This window comes from Lathyrus oleraceus, chromosome 5, assembly GCF_024323335.1.
Source record: "Lathyrus oleraceus cultivar Zhongwan6 chromosome 5, CAAS_Psat_ZW6_1.0, whole genome shotgun sequence".
Taxonomy (NCBI): domain Eukaryota; kingdom Viridiplantae; phylum Streptophyta; class Magnoliopsida; order Fabales; family Fabaceae; genus Lathyrus; species Lathyrus oleraceus.
Window position 1 is genome coordinate 41877917 of NC_066583.1, and position 18592 is coordinate 41896508.

The window sequence follows — 18592 nt, forward strand, 5'->3', positions numbered from 1 at the left end:
GTCCTTTTTTGTTGTCGTCTACACCGTCGACACTAATTCTATTACGATAATAGAATTCACCAAAAGAGTTTTCGTTGTGTATGTCTTTTGAATGTTATAGTGTTGTCGGTCACGAGTCACCCATAGTCTATAGCATCATCATTTCGTGTGGAAAAACCTTTGCTTGTTCAATATTTTGTCAGAAGCCGTTTCTCATAAAGTTAATAGTCCGTCGAATTGAACGAGTTACCCAGTTACATTAGCACATGTCTTAGGATCAACTGGTTGATCCTGTAAGTAACCCTTAGTTTTAGGCTTAGGGAGGACCAGCGATTGTTTACCAATTTCCACAGTAAACAGTATGCCACGAGTGAAGATCGAGCATCAAAAACCAGGTGGCATGAAACAACCATTGGGAATATCATAGTGGAAGTGCGAAGATATTATCATGGATTGCATGGTTAGTATACCTCGTACATGGAATGAGTACGATTCAATTAAGGTACAAGTAGATGAATTGTCTGATTTAGCTTATTCCTCTCAGTTAAGACAACCTACAGGGCATTTTAGATAACAAGAAGGTTATCGTAAAATGTAAGGTGACATGGAATGTTAGTAAGCATTTTGTTAGTCGATAACCCTAAGTTCACCTCACGCTTGGGAAGTGTTTCACTAAGACCTTGTAGAACCTACAACTCGGGGAGAGTTAGGAAGTTAGCGATGAAGATGAAACAACATAGTAGTACACAAATGAACCATCAAGTCACACGGATGACTCGTATTCACGTCAAGATTAAAGGAGCTCTCTATGGAAGATGTAGGGTATGAAGTGTAGGTAAAACCCGTCACGTGGAAAAAATGAGGTAGTCTTGGGAGACGAACTCATATAAGAAGGGTTGTGAAAAGGAAGGATATTGTAAAGATAACACATGGATAATTAGATGTTCTTAAGGGGGTATGAATACACTTTTGGTTAGGTGCGATGTTAGCATTAACCAAAGAGGAGGACAAGACCTACCGAGGGAACAACCAAAGTTTTGTGCTTAATTATCATAAGTTAATACAAGTTAGTTTATCATGAATAGAAAGGCTTAAGGCTCAAGTAAATAATTCATCAAGGAATAACTCAGAACCTCAGTATAGTCAAGCGAAAGTTATTTTAGGGAGAGTTGAGGCATCCCACAAGTGGAGATACATAATATTAAATGCACACGATTTCCCATAAGGAAAATACCTAGCACTCGATGCGGAGCCGATAAGAGTGGTCATATGGTAAGGTGGAGGGACGCTAATCCATGTGAGGTGAATTAAGATGGACTCAAATAAGAAAAGTAAGATGTACTAACCGGTAAAGGAAAATTGTGACACCAACATAAAGTTAAAAGGATAATATCTGTAAAAAATTATACACACAATTGTTCATGACTCGATTCAAGTTATTTTATGACTCAAGTCACGCTAAACAAAATGCTTAATTTGAGTCACATATTTTTTGACTTGATTCAACTATGCTGGTTTTGGTCAAAATAGTATTTTGTGCATACAAATTTGCTTCTTTAACCTAGTGTGAGTGTATGAGTTATGCGAGGAACTCAAATAATAAAAAAAACACATTTAAACAATTTAACGATGATTCTATCCAATGAGCAATTTTAATGGGCTCCTTTTACTCTTGTTATTGTTGTGGCTCCTCATGCTCTACCTCAGGCCCCTCTAGTTTTGACTCAGAAGGTTCACCTCTCTCAATTATGTATCTCATATGACGCTCCAGCCTAACAGAGTTAATGAATGAGACCTTCTTCCCCTTACGCAATGAGATTTGTGTATTTCTGAATCATTAACAAAAACATTAAAAAACCAATAACTAATATTGGAATATTTCAAATTTTAGAATCAGAAAACTTGTAGGACAATGCTTAGATTCTATAATCTTAATGCAACTAACATGAAAGAAAAACAACATAGAAATAAATTGAAAATCTGAACAAATGTATACTAACCCCATGTTTAATAATTAAAAACTTAAAAATGTGATGAATTCAACCTAAGTTTAGATGAAAAATGACACAGTGAGTTTCAAAATAAGAGGGTTTTTGAGATCTTAAACAATTGAAAAGTGAAAATGCAGAAATTAAGAGATAAAGAATAATCAAATATTTAGATTCTATCACTGAAAAATTAAAAATACATTCTCAATTCTAAGAGTCTAAACATTAATGTAAATTTTTTTTCTTAATCTCATAAAAATATCTTAGTTATATATTTTTTCAATATAATTATCCCTTTATAATAATAATATAAGAGATTAATTACTATACACTGTCAGTGTAAAAAGTTTTACATCGTCGGTTCATCACCATCACCCGTTTGTATTACTTTAATATCCAACGCCTATAATTAAGTGATGGTGTAAAACTCTTTTACACTGACAGTGTATTTCAATTAATCTCATAATATAATATTTATTATTATTTTTTATTATTTTATCCTTTTTATATTTTTCACTTTATTCAACTACTTTCTTTATTTTAATAAATGGTATTTGTTTATCATTAAAATCAATGCGAGTTTAATATTTTTTTAAGAATCACACATCTATGAAATATAACACTTGTATGAGTTGGATGGAGTACCATTCATTTTCGATACATTAAATATTTTTTACAAAATTAAATTAAGAATTAAAAATTTAATAGATGTTGGAACTTTATTTTAAGTAAAAAACAATTTTTCATGTGCATGGATGGTTAAAGGGGACGTCAAAATTTTCCAAGCTGTTTTTGTTGCATCTTGATTCTTGATTGAGAAAATTGGAACGAAAACTTTGAGATTTTGATAACTACATCACAATTACTGCACTGGATTCTTCACACGCTAGAATACCCATTGTATTGTTGTTTCTTCGATTCAATTTCGGTTCTAGGTATTTTTAACTTTTTCTTCAATTGATTTCGAGTGTCTTGTTACTGTTCGATGAAATGCTTCAACGATCACCATTCACATTTTCAGGTTAAACTGGTTGGATGGAGGTGATTCTAAAGGAGAAGGAGGCTGATGATTGGGTTTACAGAGGCGAAGGAGCTGCTAATCTTGTGCTCTCTTACATTGGATCATCTCCTGCATTTGTGCGTTCTTTTTCATCTTTCTTTTTCTTGATTAATTCAGTTGTTTTTGGAATCTGAAATGTGTGCTGTTTTTTTTCAGATTGGGAAAGTGATGCGAATACGGAAAGCTTCAAGGAATGATTCACTGTCTGAGATTTCAACCAGCCCTTCTGCTTTGACGGCTCATGAACGGTACCTCTGGAAAGATGTTGATGAACTCATTTCATCTCCTGACAACGAAATTGCAAGCCAGCTATTTGTTCTTCATGTTATGAAGCCATTGCTTGGTTCCAAATTTGTTGATGCTGGTGTATGTATTCGCTTACGATTGCCCATTTTCTTTACTGAGATTCAGCTTAGTATCTTTGTTATTTATAATCATTCTTGAATTGTTCGGTCATCAATGAACAACCTTTTGCTTTATGTTTTATCTGATTCCCACCTACCCTTTTAATTTCTTGATAGATGCATGTCCAAGTCTCGAGAGGATTTTTTGAATCGGTTGAAAAGAATGTTATTCTTCAACGTCCTGCTTGGAGAGTTGATACTGCCCAGGTCGACATGCGTTGTGACTATGTGCTTGTCATGTCAGATCATTCACTCTTTGACCATGGTAATGACACATCTTTTTCTGGATTTGCTTAGCTTTTCTTGAATTTTCACACACAATGGGTTTTGAATCCTGGTTCCTTGAAACTCTGCGTTTGTTGAAACTTTGAAAGAAAGACTGAACCCTTAAATGGATTTCTGCTTCAGTTCAAATAATATTATCCCGATATGTGCCTGTATAATTGTGGAATGCGGCATTGCTTTCCTCCCTATTTTACTTTCTTTCTATCAAGATTTTCAATCTTACTCCAGCTAGAAAGCCCTGAGTTATGCCCCCCATGTCTTTTGTTTTTGATACCGTTCCTTCTAATATGTAGTAAACACATGAATTAATTTGCCTCTTGAATCCCTGTTTCTTTTCAGGTAATCTTGAATCTAGTCCCTGCATATCTGTTGAGATAAAGGTGTGTTCTCAAAATGTCATACATTAATACTCTGATAGCCAATAGTTATATTTTACCTAATCTGACAATGACCTACTTTATGCTTTGAAATTTTTAACGGATTATCTAACTTCTTTCCTCTTACCCTCTTGTTCGCTTGCTTATTTTTAACAAGCAGCCCAAATGTGGATTTCTTCCTGTTTCAAGATTTGTATCTGAAGAAACTGCTATCAAAAAGAGGGTAACTCGCTTTGAAATGCACCAAGCCCTGAAATTGAATCAAGGAGAGGTACTGACCACAAAATCTAACTTGATGGTGGTCCAGTTTCTACATAGTGCATACTTTTTCTTGCTGCCATATCATGTAGCCTTAGAATCCCATCCTTCTGTTCTGTTCATCGATCTTATTACATTTTCATTTCAATATACACTATCCCGTTTAACCCTTGAATTTGAGATTTATACTTTTTCATTATCTTTGCAGATATCATTGCCAAGTGAATACAATCCACTTGATCTGTTCTCTGGATCCAAGGAAAGAATTCATAAAGCTATCAAGGATCTCTTTACTACACCTCAAAACAATTTCCGTGTATTCATGAATGGGTCTCTCATATTTGGCGGACTAGGAGGTGGTGCAGAAGATACAAATTTGTGTATTGCAAAAGCATTTGAAGGTGCACTTAAGTCCATCGTTCAAGCTGATGATGGTTTATGTACCGAGAACTTCCTCACTCTTGTTGCCGAGGCTGCCCATATATCAGGAGTCCTTGATCGGCTCTTGGAGGTTCAAAAGCTTGATGATGTTGACATAGAGGGAGCTATACATGCTTATTATGATATTACTCATCAACAGTGCATGGTGTGCACTGAGTTGAATGAAGATCAAATGAAAACATATACCCCTTTGCATTCAGCTTCATTGGATGAAAGCTTGAGAATTGTAAAGGACTACTTGATAGCAGCAACTTCAAAAGACTGCAGTCTGATGATATGTTTTAGACCAAGCAAAGAGGTGAATTTGGGATCCGTATGGAATAATGTATATCTTGAGTCAAGTAAGCAAACATTTGATTTCAAGGTAGGCAGTGCTTTGCATTTTTAAATTTTGTTTAAAATTTTTGCAATGGTAGGCAGTGCATAGGATGATTAATATGGTTCCACTTCTGTGGGGGGCAGATTTAGACTGCATTTTCCAATAGTGATATCATTTCTTTCTTATTTATACAACAAAATAACAGCTGCAGTGCTCATTGCATTTTATATCTTATTTTAACTGCAATTTAACTTGTATTAGGTGCACTTTATCGACCTGGATTTGAAGCGAATGAGTAAAATGGAAGAATATTATGAATTAGACAAGAAGATAGTAAGCTGCTACAGCGAAATGATCAAAATGGATCGAGGAATAAATGCATCAACAAACTTGCAAGAATCTTAATTGCATATTGAGATCTAATAAACTCAGGAAGATTGTGTCTGTAAGTAGAAGAAATTTGATGATATGTCTGGTTTTTCCTTTGGTCGGCCTAGTTTGGCCATGGCTTAACTGATGATATACTTATACCATACAATGATCTCTCAAGCTGTTACGAGGTTTTTCCCGTCCAGGACATGCTTTTGTACTATTTGCTCATTCATTTTGATTCTCAGACTTTTGGCTAGGAAGTTTTTATATAACTGATGCACTTGTGTATGACAGAGACTATGGCGGAAGCAAAACTGCGATTTTCAAGATGTTGGTAAAAGTTGATGAAGTTAATACCAATGTAAAAGCTGTTAGTTAGATGTTTCAAGGTGTGATTAACGAAACAGTGATTAGTGAAACTATGTAGTGTAGTGTGGGTGGTCAAGGTGTGAATATTTCAAATAATTGACAGAAATTGAGTAGATTAGACGGAATCCCAAGGAAAAGTTGAGTTAGAAAAAATATGATATTCCTCATAATCCATGTTAGAGTTGCGATGTTATGATATGCTATCACTGAATATGTCTGTTCCATTGTGTTCTTAATTCGATTACCGTGCCATTTTTGTACCATTTTTCATCTTTCAAGCAAACTAGTGTATATTTTCTCTGATAGTATTTTTGTTGCTGAGTTAAAAAATGTGTGGATGTAATATTATTCAATACCCAAGTCAAATGAAATTTGTATTAGAAACAAACATACATAATCAATAGTACTGTACATGTCAATCTATTCTCCTCATACACTCGCGCGCACACATAGAGAGAGCCACCGAACAAGTCCGTCATGTACACCATCTCTTTACCAGCACTGCTTTACAAACAGAATTTGATTATTTATATATTGATAAACTAGAAAAAAAAAAGCATTAACCTCTGACTTGCCTTGAATTTTCTTTTTTCATGTCTGTCTATGTATGCCAAAAGTTCTTCTTGTCTTATCAAAGCCTCGAACAAAGCCTGCTTAGAAAGTTGAACACACTGCTTTACATACAGAACAAATTGCTGATCAATCTAGCATACACTAATAGCATAAGAAACAAAATTATACTGTGATATAGAATTTGATTTGAAATGAAATAGTTACCTTCTTGGCAGCAATGAGCTCTGCTTCCACAGCATCCACACGACAAACTGCAGCATTCAGCAGCTCCTCTTTTTCAGGAGGCATAACATTGAGTTTTGACTCTAACTTCTCAACTTTTTCTTCAAGCTCACTGAGTCGTTTTATGGTAGAAGATGAGGAAAGCTCTGTCTTTGTCAATCCCGTAGCGAGTTCCTCCTTTTTTACTCCCTTTGTCACACGAAATGCTATTGAACGAGCAAACGCCAAAAAGGCAAACACAAAGCCCACTATAACAGTCATAGTTACCACTAGCAGATTTTCTGCATCCATGCCATAAAGAGGTCATGAGGATTGCTACCAACTATCAACAAGACGATTGACATCCAATATAAATGCTACATAAATTGAAATATCCCAATCTGCAAACTAAACTTCTTCTAACCTTTTGACCCAAACGAGTTTTGTGGTGTTGCCTGCTTCTCCTTTGATACAACATCTATAGTCTTGTCAACCATGGGAACACATTCATCATACTCAGGAAAACCGCCGCTATGAACAACCTTATCACCAAAATTTTCCTGGATAAACATAAAAACAGTCGTATACATTCGTTATTTTCCGCAACATTTTTGTTTTGTTGTAACCTCATGATTTATGTATGATCACTTGCCTCATCTTTAACCGGAGTCAATGTAGGGTTCATAGAATTCCCATATGCTTTAGGAGAGGTGATATCTTCAGCTTCAGATCTTGATTCTCCAGTAGATGTGTAGCCACTTATCTGTGCTCTCAGAAACAAAATCTCAAATGATGATTTCTGATAACTATTACATCTCATCATCATACAGTATCTAAGATAGCATCGATAAACTTTACCGTCGGATAAGATGTTTTATCACATTCAATCACCCTCCCCTCGTCGCTCGAAAGGGTTACTATTTGTTTACAACATTGCACTTTACCACTAAGAACCATCTGCATGCACATAACTATTCTAGTTGAGTCACTATAAAATGCAAAGTAAAACCAAAAACCAGATTAAAATTTAATAACAAGAGTCCTATGATTATATAATACGTATGAAACCTTTAAAATGTTCGGATCTTGCCATGGTCCTTTATCAGATCTCATACAACCGCCATGATCTTCACAAGTGCAACTTCCGCCTAGAAATTCCGGCAGCTCACTGAGAACCTTTAGCAAGTCAGAATTTTCAAATAGACTGAGAAGTAATGCCAATGACAAAACTAAATTTGAAGTTACCTCGCATCGATAATCTCGAGTAATTTACTTTGGAACTTGTTTCCAAGAACCTAATAGAACGTTCAAGTTTCAATTCATCATTATCTCAGGAAAATACAAAAGGTTATTACCTCAATGGAATCTTATAAAAATCTGATACATGAAACAATGACTCAAGTAATGAACACATACATGAATCTTTGAAGTAGTTTTAGGATCAAGAAAAGTTTTCACTGTGTTCCAAAGAAGCTTAAAACCAGGACCAGCATTGATGATAAACATTTGGCAAAGTGTCTGCAGTGTCAAAATTGAATTAGCTTCTAGTTTATGGAAATGTTCATCCAAACTCTCTTATTCTACATACCTCAGGGTAGTAATCACTATCAATCTTCTGCAACTGGATAATGAGTTCTCGCGCCGACTTGGTGAAGTTTTTAAAACCCTAGAAAGCAAAAGGAAGACTAGTAAATATAAACTATATAGTCGTAAAATTTAGTAGCCAGTAGTTCATTCGTTAGATTGACTGCGAATTTGGCAAAATCACAGCGTGCTACTGTGATTCAGCAAAATTCACAGTCAATCCAAAAACGCACTTAGACGAACAACTTACCACGCCCTGAACATCCAAAATTGTGATACTTGAATCTATGTGTCTCTTAGCCGCTATAGAGCAAGCCGGAAACTTGACAGAAAATGCTTTCTCAAAAGTTTGCACATGATATCTCAAATATCTTTCCATGGTAGTTACTTGCATAAGCCTATTGGGATCAACTTTCCCTAGCCTCTCAATATAAACAGGTTTTCCCTCTTTATCCACACCATGGTAACCATGTGGATAATACTTGTGAACTTCTTGCAACTCCTTGAAATCAAAATCCTATAGAGTAACAACCATAACCATATTAGAGTATAAACACCAAATTTTAAAAAGAAGAATCAATGTTGAGATTCTCAAATGAAACATGATTTATTGAATCAGATTGTTAACTAACCTCTATAATTGTATCTGTACCATAGTCTTTCCTCCATTGGATCATGTTTTCCCACATGAGCTTTGCTTTCTCAATATCAAACTTTCTTGCTTTCAAGAATCTACAATAAGTTTGTTATATAGATTTGGCTTCGAACTATACAAATAACTTATTTGAACTTATCTACTAAAATGAGCACTTGAGAGTTGAGACAGTGTTTGAAAGAACTTATGAAAACAATTTTTTCAGTATATTTCGACAAGTTCTTCATGATAGCTTACAAAAACAACTTATAACATTTAAAAATGATTTGGCAATACACACAAGTGTTCACAAGTGCTTACCCTATAAGCACTTAACTAAGTTGTTTAACCAAACAAACTCCTAATGTGTAATATATTAAACATACACAATTAGTAAGGAAAAAGGGTGTGTGACCTCAATAACATATGATAGTCATCATGTATTGGAGGAAGCAAGTTTTCTGAAATAAGTGCTTGTCGAAAAGCATCCACTGCATGAAGCTCCTCAACTTGTCTAACATCTTCAATGGAAAGTGAGTTGTGTCTACTTCCACTTTTGCTACTTCTTCTCTTCTTAAGAGAATGCCTTAACTTGCAAGAAGCATTTATTGCTTTCTTTTTAAGACTCCCCATTTTTTTCCACTTATCTTCCTCTGAATTCTCTCTTCTTAAATCTTTGCCTAGTAAAATAAACACCTAAATTCATGAAAAAATGAATTAAAAATAATAATAAAAAAAAGAAATGAAATGGATTACTACTTACAAAGGAGTTCAGACATGTCAAGAAGCAGAAGCAAAATTTAACTTTTTTGAAAAGCTTTGATGATATATTTTGGGTGAGTCAATCATGTAATATGTAGCAAACAAGAAAGGGTGTCGGCAAAAGACAAAGATTGATAATGTTGTGAAAGACAAAGATATTAGGCATTCTATAGTGATAGTAGTAATGTTATATATCACATATTTTTTATATATTATGGATATGAATGCTTCATCTCACATCACTATGCCACTTGCTAGTTGCCACTTTGTGTTTTTATGGACCCACTATTTAATTTATTACATTACGTAGGCTTTGTCTTAGTCAATGGTCATATTATTCATTTCATCAAAATTATTATCATATTTATTGTACAAATTTTATATAAATATTGAATAATTGGTATTTTTTAGGATTTTTGCTTAATATGTGTGAGATTGTGAAAAAGACACGTTTATGCCTTTGGGGTTTTTTAGGATTTAAGTGTATTACTAATTTTTGTTTTTCTTTCTTAATTTGAGGCAATCTTCTTAAATTGTTTGATACATTAATTACATTTTAAGAAAAATACTTATAATTATTTGACTATCTTTTGAAGTTGTTATTTAATTAAAACATTGATTAAAGAGTAACTTTAGAATATTTTTTGACAGCAAGTAATTTTAGGACACCAATATACAAATTTAATACATTACCTACCTATTTTATTATAAGTAAAATTATCCAAAAAACTTTTTCATTCGAATATCATCCACTCCCACCAAAAGATTCCTTCTTTTGGCACACTAAATGATTGGCCTTAGAAGCAAGAAAAAGTCAACAAGATAGCTTTGTCTATATTTTATCTTATCTAAAATGAATAATCTAATAGTTTCATATCATTCATTCATAGTCATTTTAAAATAAATTTTATTTTATTTACTAAAATGACAATCATTTTGAATTGAGAACATTTTTAATCACAAAAAATAGAAACATGCAAGAATTTGTTTATTTATTTTCTGTAACTCATACAACACAACAGAACCATCAGCAACATGCTGCATCCAATGGATGAACCAGAATACATATTAACAGTAGCATAATAAGGTTCTCATGATGCTGATACATTAGTGTTAATGTTTATATATATGCACATAATTATTCACAAACATATTAAAAGTATACACAATGGAAGAAGCAAAAGATATGTCAGCTATCTGCTCTTCCAATTCCCATCCACATTCTATGCTGGATTTGTAATAATATACAATTTAGAGTCTCCAGGATCTGAAAGAAAAGAGAACCAAATGAATAAGCTAGAAAGTTTTTATGACACAGACATTGTCAATTTGTTATATGAAAGAACCTCACCTGTTATTTGCTTTCTTTTCTGCCCTGAATTGGTTGAGTCTGTCCCTCCACAAAGCTAGAGTTGCATCAGAAGCACGAGACGTGAGAATAGTAAATTTACAAGTTCAATCTTATATTGCAATCCATAAGAAATGTAATTTTGTGAAACATACATCCCAATTTTAAGCATGAACCGAGGAGAAACAACTTACCAGCATCTTGATAGCGCTCTTCTACAACCGCTTTCAACATGTTGTGCAAAAGATTGAACTCCTTAGTTTCAACACAAGGTTTACCATTTGGTCTGCAAATATTTCATTTTTATTTAAGTTAATACTTGTCTTTCAAAATGGAAAAAGTGCTTAAATGAAAATAGTACGGCCAGAACAAAGATTAGGAGTACTACACTACACAAAAGTCATACTGCCTTAAAATGTATCTTCAAAAACCTACCGATCCAGTTCAGTAAACAATGGGCCATCTGAACCAGGGGACTGGGTTGACAGTTTGCCTGATTCAACAACTCTCATTCCATCACTGTATGCCAAATACTTGTTGACTTGTATAGGCACCTACAATGTTGGTGGACCAGTTAAATCTCTGATAAACATGTTTTGTTTAGCTAATAGTAATTTTTAATAATTGTAATTTGATCCAAAAATTCCAGGTTCCAAAATAGGCAACGTTTGCCACAACATTGTAACAGTGAATCCAAGGCATTTGAAACTTGGCTGAACAACATTTTTACACAAATCAACAACCAGCAAGCAAAGCAATAGGAGAATACAACTAATGAGTTATGTGTGATCATGTATGAATGAATTACCTTGCATCTGACGGCAATGTTGATAGCATCTGAAGGTCGAAGATCAAAGCTCATACATTCCGACTCATTTCCAACCTATAACAAGTATAAGTCATACTGTCAGACAAAACTCAGGGTATCTTTTTGTGTGACCTGGTGCAGGGGAGGAAAGTTTGAAGTTTACCTTGGAAAGATATAGCTGAGCAAAATACGCCTCCTGAACCCTCTTAGTAACTCTCACAGCTCTCACCTGTATGGAAAATATATTTTGTCAATTGCTTATTGATATAAATTATGAGAGTATAAAGGAAGACCACAATACAAACACACGATTATGAGTATGTAATAGCAAATGGATCAAATTAAGCATACTTCATAACCCATCTTGTCGATCATTTCCTTCACTACTTGGTATAAAGTAGGTCTAGCCTGATACAACAACCAGATAGTTAGTTGTTTGGTTCATGGGGATATGTTACAGAAAAGCAAAATCAATTTGAATCCAAATTTTTAGTACTAAAGCGTTGGAATTTGAAAATCGAATACATACTATTTGAACATTGCGTATTGCTGCCATTAACAAGACACTTGGCATCTCCACTGCAAATGAAGATGAACCACAAAATTACATCGGGAGAGAAATATAAATATAATCATCAAAATAAGATAGTATCCAAAGAGTATCCTTGTATGATAGGATGCAATACAAAACAACTTCGCAATACAATACAATACAAAACATAAAGGAAGTAAAAGACATACAAACAATTATAGGGAGAAGTAGACCAGTCCCATCTTCCATCTTCAACACAATTGCTGGATGTGGTGCATAATCCGGAAGAAGTCCTCCATGAGGGCTGTTATGGACGCATCTCAAGTGTCTACCATCCCTCATTTTGACTATGAACCCATCAGCTCCACTCTTAACCTCAACTATACAAAACAAAAATCAGAAAAAATATATTTTAACAACCATAAAAATAAAACAAAGTTCCCAAACCTTCTGGTCTTGTCAACAAAGAACACACTATACATTTACATTGATCACACCGAGAGTTGATTCTGCCTCCATAATTGATTAAACGTGATTTTCAATTTGAAATTTACTCTCACATTACATAAAGCTATCCAAACATAAATTACTTTATATTCAAGTCACTTTTAACCATAATCAATTCACCTTCTGCGTGCAGAAGAACCAATCATACACAAATTTTTAGTAGCTAAACTAAGAGTCTGTGTTTCTAAATTCCATAAAATAATAATTTATCTTTCTTCATCATTAAAAATAATAGTAATCATCATAATCAATAAAAATACAATTTTTAAGTAGCTAAAACAAAGCATATATATACCTGCTTCAAGAATAGTAGAGTTGACATAATCTTCATCATTTTGATTAAAATTCTCCGCCGTACTTCCACTCCCATTAGAAGACGAGTTGAAACTGCAATTCACAGCTTTGCACAACTTTCTCACATTAATATGGCAAGAAAGGGAATTAGGTTTAGCTTTGGTACTACCAGAAAATCCCCAAAATTCAGTTCTACTACAACCACCACCGTTGATCGGTCCAATCAACGACATAGGAACACTGCACACAGTTGATCCTTTCACAGAAACCATTGTATCCATCAAAACCTACACAGCAAAAAAAATTGACCTAATTTAAATTGTTGATCAAATCAATGATTAGATCATAGAAATCAGATTAATTAGGAATTGAAATCGCACCTTGAAAGATGAATTAGAATTACCGTTTAATTAGATATAATTATTGGTAGATATGATAAGGATTATGCAGATGGTGTGATTGAAAGAGGGAAGATTAAGATCTGAGAATGAGAAAGAAGATAAGAGATTTTAATTTTCTTGTGTTTGTGTTTGTGTGATGAAGATATTTAAATTTAGAAAAAGTATAAACCGTTCTTCCACCGCAAGCATCATCATCAATTTTGGATAGACCATAAATTGAAATTACTATTTTGCCCCCTCTGGATTTTTGTTTCTCATCCTCTAGATGACATCGACATTTGCCTCTTTTTTTCTATTAACAAAAGTAATAATAATTATTATAAACTCTACTTTAATGACCTTAAATTTTGATAATTATAGAAATGCAGAAACTACCGTAATATTTTTATTTAATTTCTTAATATTCTGTATACAATGACAAGCAATATATAGTTGTACAAGAGACAATCAACGGACCTATTTAAGGTAGTAAATCAATCTGAGGCTAAATAAAGGATTGACTCTTAATAGAGGAAATCAATAATTGATACTAACAATCTGTCTAAGTAAATGCTAAGTAACAACTCATGCCAACTAATATTCAACAGAATATTCAACAGAATATTCAGCTTCATTACTCCCCCTCAAGTTGGAGGTTGAGGGTTGTGAGATCCCAACTTGATAAATAACTCCTGAAATTGCTTAGTCCCTAAAGATTTTATGAAGATGCCAGCTTGTTGTGATCAATAAATATAACTCCCTTGCTGATGAATTCTCTAATAAAATGACAATCCACCTCAATATGCTTCGTCCTTTCGTGAAAGATCGGGTTGGAAGCTAAATGAATAACAATTGTATTATCGCAATGTAGAATTGTAGGAGAATCAAATTCCACTTGCAAATGCGCGAGCAATCTTCGCATCCATATGATTTCACTTGTGGCGTGCACCATTGCTCTGTACTCCACCTCACTGGAGGATCTCGATACGGTAGTCTGTTTCTTGGTTTTCCATGATATTGGAGCTGCTCCCAACTTCATTAGGTAGCCCGATATTGACCTTCTGGTTAGTGGACATGATGCATAATCAGAATCACAATATGCAACTAGCTTTAGATCATTGTCTTTGGGGATGATAATGCTCTGCCCTGGTGCAGACTTTAAGTATCTCAAGACAAGCATTGATGCGTCCCAATGCCCTCGGTGAGGTTCCTGCATGAATTGGCTGAGAATATGCGCCGTGTATGTCAACTCTGGCCTAGTGATTGTGAGGTAAATGAGTCGGCCCACCAATTTGCGGTACTTTGAAGGATCATCATATAAAAGACTCGAATCCAATGCTAATTTATGATTTGGTGCAAGTGGCAGAGATGCAGGTTTGCAAGCTAGCATCCCACATTCGTTTAGTATGTCCAAGGTATACTTTCTTTGACATATGAACAATCCGGAGGGACCACGAACCAGTTCTAGACCGAAGAAGTACTTCAGCCCTCCCAAGTCTCTCATGTGGAAACACTCACTGAGATATTGTTTGAATTTTACACATGATTTTGCATCATTCCCAGCCACAATAAGATCATCAACATAAATAAGCACAACTATGAAAACAGATTCACACGAGTATGTAAATAGGCTATGGTCAACTTCACATTCCTGGAAACCATACCTCACTAATGCTTGGGACAACTTTGAGTACCAATTGCGCGAGGCCTGTCTAAGACCATATAATGCCTTTCTTAAGCGACACACCATGCCGTCATTAAGAGCATTATAACCTGGTGGTACTTCCATATATACCTCCTCATCTAACTCTCCGTGTAGGAATGCACTACTTACATCCATTTGGTGAAGTTCCCATCCTGTGGCCACTGCAACAGTAAGTAAACATCTTACGGTTGTCATCTTGGCGACTGGTGCAAAAGTCTCATTGAAGTCGTCTCCTTCAACTTGTGTGTATCTCTTCGCTACGAGTCGGGCTTTATACTTCTCAACTTCACCGGATGACTTGTACTTAACCTTGTACACCCATCTGCAACCCACTGCCTTCTTTCCTTTCGGAAGCCTTGCAAACTCCCACGTTTTATTTTCTTCTAAGGCCTTGAGTTCTAGTGACATGACATCCCTCCATTCTTGCGTTCGAGTTGCTGCAAGATAAGCTTGATGTTTTTCTGAAAACTCATCATAATTTACATAATTTGATATAAGATATACCATACCGGAAGAAGTTGACGAGTTTGGCGATGTACATGTACAGGTTTTCTCTTCCGAATAACAATGATGGTCATTCAGATGTTTAGGTGGATTTCTGATCCTTGGCCCCAAGTGTGTGAGCTCACTTTCTCCTATATTATAAGGTTCTTCGACAACATCAACCACATCATAATTTACTTCCACAACTTGTTGATCTTCTGCTAATTGAGTGAGGAAATCATTCTGGTTCTGCTGCCTATCTTGGGTAGGTGCAGTTTCCTCTTCAACAGAGATGGAATTAGGAGCAAACATTGGTGGAGGGTCATCTCCATTGCTGCCTTTTTCTCGTGATGCATAAGGAAAAACATTCTCATAGAACACCACATCTCTCGATACATAAATTTCTCGTGTCCTTAGATTGTACACCGTCCAACCTTTTTGACCCTTAGGGTATCCCACAAAGACACACATTTCTGCTCTAGAGTCGAACTTATCTCGTTGTTTGCTTTAATTCTTAACATAGCACAAGCACCCAAAAGTCTTGATATCTTCATATGATGGAGTTTTGCCAAATAACTTCTCATATGGAGTCATTCCATCATTAACCATTGTAGGCGTTCTATTGATTAGGTAGGTGGCTGTCAAAACACATTCCCCCCAAAATGAGATGGGCAAGTTAGCTTGGAACCTCAAGGCTCGTGCAACGTTGAGTATATGTCTATGCTTCCTTTCCACCCTTGCATTTTGTTGGGGCGTTCCTATGCATGAAGTTTCATGTAGGATTCCTTCTTGGTGAAGAATTTCTTGAAAAGCATGGTTGGTAAATTCTGTCCCATTGTCACTACAATCTCTTAACCTTTCCATTATATTGTGTCCTTATCATGTTGAGAAAATTTATCAAGATTTTTAGAACTTTTGTTTTTTCTTTCATCAAGTATACCCATGTTCCACGCGAATAATCATCAATGATCGTAAGAAAATAGTGACAGCCATTATGAGAGTTAGTGTTATATCTCCCCCATAAGTCACAATGTATAAGATCAAAAGGATTCTCAGCTTTATTATAACTAATAGGAAATGGAAGTCTACATTATTTTGATCTATGGCATATGTCACAACAATGGACTATATTATTTTTGAAATTAAAATTCACTAGCTGAGATATACGTTGCATGACTTGAGAAGAGGGATGTCCCATGCGTGCATGCCAGAGAGCAGTTTCGTTTTCATGATGAGCCTTGAAAGTTGACCCTTGAACTTGTTGCCTCAGCACGTAAACCCCACCATGTACATCACCTAAACCAATCTTCTTCTTCATGACAAGGTCCTGTATCAAACAATGATTAGAATGATAAGTTATAAAGCAATTTAAATCGCTAGTCAATTGACAGATTGAAATCAAATTGCAATCAAACTCAGGCACAAATAAAACGTTGTGCAAAGTTATGTCTTTGCTAAGATCAATGATCCCCATTTCCTCTACTAACACTGCATTCCCTGTAGGAACGGTGATATAGAAAGGTTTCTCAATCTTGGTTACCCCTCTCATTAAGGATAAGAGAGGAGTCATGTGGTGTGATGCACCACTGTCCAAGATCCATTTTTTATCCTTGCATAACATATCATTACCAGCATTAAAAGAGTCATGATGCATCACACGCGAACCATGCAACGCTCGCCCATGCACTGTTTCTTTCTCTTCTTTTTGATCTTCAGTAACATGTGCATGGTAAGCTCTGGGTTGTCCTCCATTATCTCTTGGACAACGTTGCGTCCTTCGCGTGCCCCAGTTTTCCAGATAACCTGTAATCTCAAAGCAACCCGCCTTGGTGTGACCAACTTTGCCACAATGATCACATTTTGGCTTTTGTCCATCTCTTCTTAGCCTATTCTGATTTGGAGCATAAAAGGCAGATCCTCCTGATTCTCCCTTGACTGCGACCATCTTATCTCTTTCACTTGTGATCCTGGCCTCTTCTCTGATGACGTGAATGAAGACCCGTCGAAGCGAAGGCAAAGGTTCGATGTTCAACATGGTTGCCTTAACATGCTCAAATCCCTCATTGTTAAGACTTCCAAGGAAGAGGTGCAAATGTTGACTTTCCTCTCTCTTCAGAATCTCTTTAGATGCGCCGCAGGTACACTTCGGAAGTGGCCGTAACTCACCTAGCTCATCAAGAAGACTTTTGAACTTGGTGTAATATTCTGTCACAATCATGTTTGGTTCATGCTCCATTAAACACAACATTCGCCATAACTGGTGGATTCTTGGAGCGTTAGTTTGAGAAAATCTCTCTTCCAGATCCTCCCATATATCTCTTGTAGTTGATGCATGAGAGATGCTTCCATGCAAAACTGGATTTACAGCATTAATTATCCACGCCATGACCATTGAATCAGCTATCTCCCAATTGTAGAAATCTGGATTTGTTCTCGCAGGTTTCTTGATCGCTACATCGATGAAACCCAACTTGGCTTTTGCGCGAAGTGCCGTCCTCATGGAACATGCCCAATTGCGGTAGTTCTCGCCTTTGAGCGTCGCAACCACAAGTGGCGTTCCTGGATTGTCAGAGGGACTGAGGTAATACGGTGATGTATTTGTGATAGCGGAAGGTGTTTTTGTTTCGTTGGAGGCATTGTTCCTCTCCACCTTTTTCTCATTTTTATTCTCTTAATCAGAATTATGCTCAGATACCATATAGAAATGACAGAAACTACTTTAATATTTCTATTCAATTTCTTAATATTTTGTATACAATGAAAAACAATATATAGTTGTACAAGAGACAATCAACAAACCTATTTAAGACAGTAAATCAATCTAAGTCTAAATAAAGGATTGACTATTAATAGAGGAAATCAATAATTGATACTAACAATCTGTCTAAGTAAATGTTAAGTAACAACTCATGTCAACTAATATTCAACA

At 35.4% G+C, this 18592-nt stretch overlaps 3 protein-coding genes across 9 annotated transcripts; 1 reads left to right on the plus strand and 2 right to left on the minus strand.

Moving 5' to 3' along the window:
* The first annotated feature begins 2626 nt into the window (after positions 1-2626).
* Positions 2627-6115, plus strand: LOC127080301 (inositol-pentakisphosphate 2-kinase). 4 transcript variants are annotated; one of them, XR_007788014.1, is made up of 9 exons: positions 2628-2902; positions 2989-3104; positions 3184-3393; positions 3549-3696; positions 4056-4096; positions 4254-4364; positions 4560-5133; positions 5373-5556; positions 5778-6115. XR_007788014.1 is itself a non-coding variant. In XM_051020628.1 (9 exons), the coding sequence occupies exons 2-8, from the start codon at positions 3003-3005 to the stop codon at positions 5514-5516; spliced, it is 1353 nt and encodes a 450-aa protein (XP_050876585.1). In that variant the 5' UTR covers positions 2636-2902; positions 2989-3002; the 3' UTR covers positions 5517-5556; positions 5778-6115. The 4 variants fall into 4 exon arrangements, 2 of the variants coding, with proteins under 2 accessions (XP_050876586.1, XP_050876585.1); XR_007788013.1 differs by having other exon boundaries at positions 2634-2902; positions 4560-5156; positions 5373-5671; XM_051020628.1 differs by having other exon boundaries at positions 2636-2902; positions 4560-5156.
* A 59-nt stretch (positions 6116-6174) lies between these two features.
* Positions 6175-9804, minus strand: LOC127080300 (phosphatidylinositol/phosphatidylcholine transfer protein SFH6). Of its 3 annotated transcripts, none has more exons than XM_051020626.1 (14): positions 9608-9804; positions 9260-9524; positions 8843-8942; positions 8461-8727; positions 8215-8292; positions 8043-8144; positions 7872-7921; positions 7695-7794; positions 7485-7583; positions 7279-7389; positions 7051-7186; positions 6630-6928; positions 6428-6502; positions 6175-6353 (listed from the first exon to the last, which is right to left on the minus strand). In XM_051020626.1, the coding sequence occupies exons 1-14, from the start codon at positions 9621-9623 to the stop codon at positions 6345-6347; spliced, it is 1707 nt and encodes a 568-aa protein (XP_050876583.1). In that variant the 5' UTR covers positions 9624-9804; the 3' UTR covers positions 6175-6344. The 3 variants fall into 3 exon arrangements, with proteins under 3 accessions (XP_050876583.1, XP_050876582.1, XP_050876584.1); XM_051020625.1 differs by having other exon boundaries at positions 6428-6523; XM_051020627.1 differs by having other exon boundaries at positions 6428-6523; positions 9260-9540; positions 9608-9753.
* Positions 9805-10573: 769 nt separating this feature from the next.
* LOC127080302 (bifunctional nuclease 1) lies at positions 10574-13678 on the minus strand. 2 transcript variants are annotated; one of them, XM_051020630.1, is made up of 11 exons: positions 13476-13678; positions 13097-13382; positions 12504-12674; positions 12292-12341; positions 12114-12170; positions 11926-11991; positions 11763-11837; positions 11390-11508; positions 11149-11240; positions 10958-11012; positions 10574-10873 (listed from the first exon to the last, which is right to left on the minus strand). In XM_051020630.1, the coding sequence occupies exons 2-11, from the start codon at positions 13374-13376 to the stop codon at positions 10858-10860; spliced, it is 981 nt and encodes a 326-aa protein (XP_050876587.1). In that variant the 5' UTR covers positions 13377-13382; positions 13476-13678; the 3' UTR covers positions 10574-10857. The 2 variants fall into 2 exon arrangements, with proteins under 2 accessions (XP_050876587.1, XP_050876588.1); XM_051020631.1 differs by having other exon boundaries at positions 13499-13662.
* Between the last annotated feature and the right edge of the window lie 4914 nt (positions 13679-18592).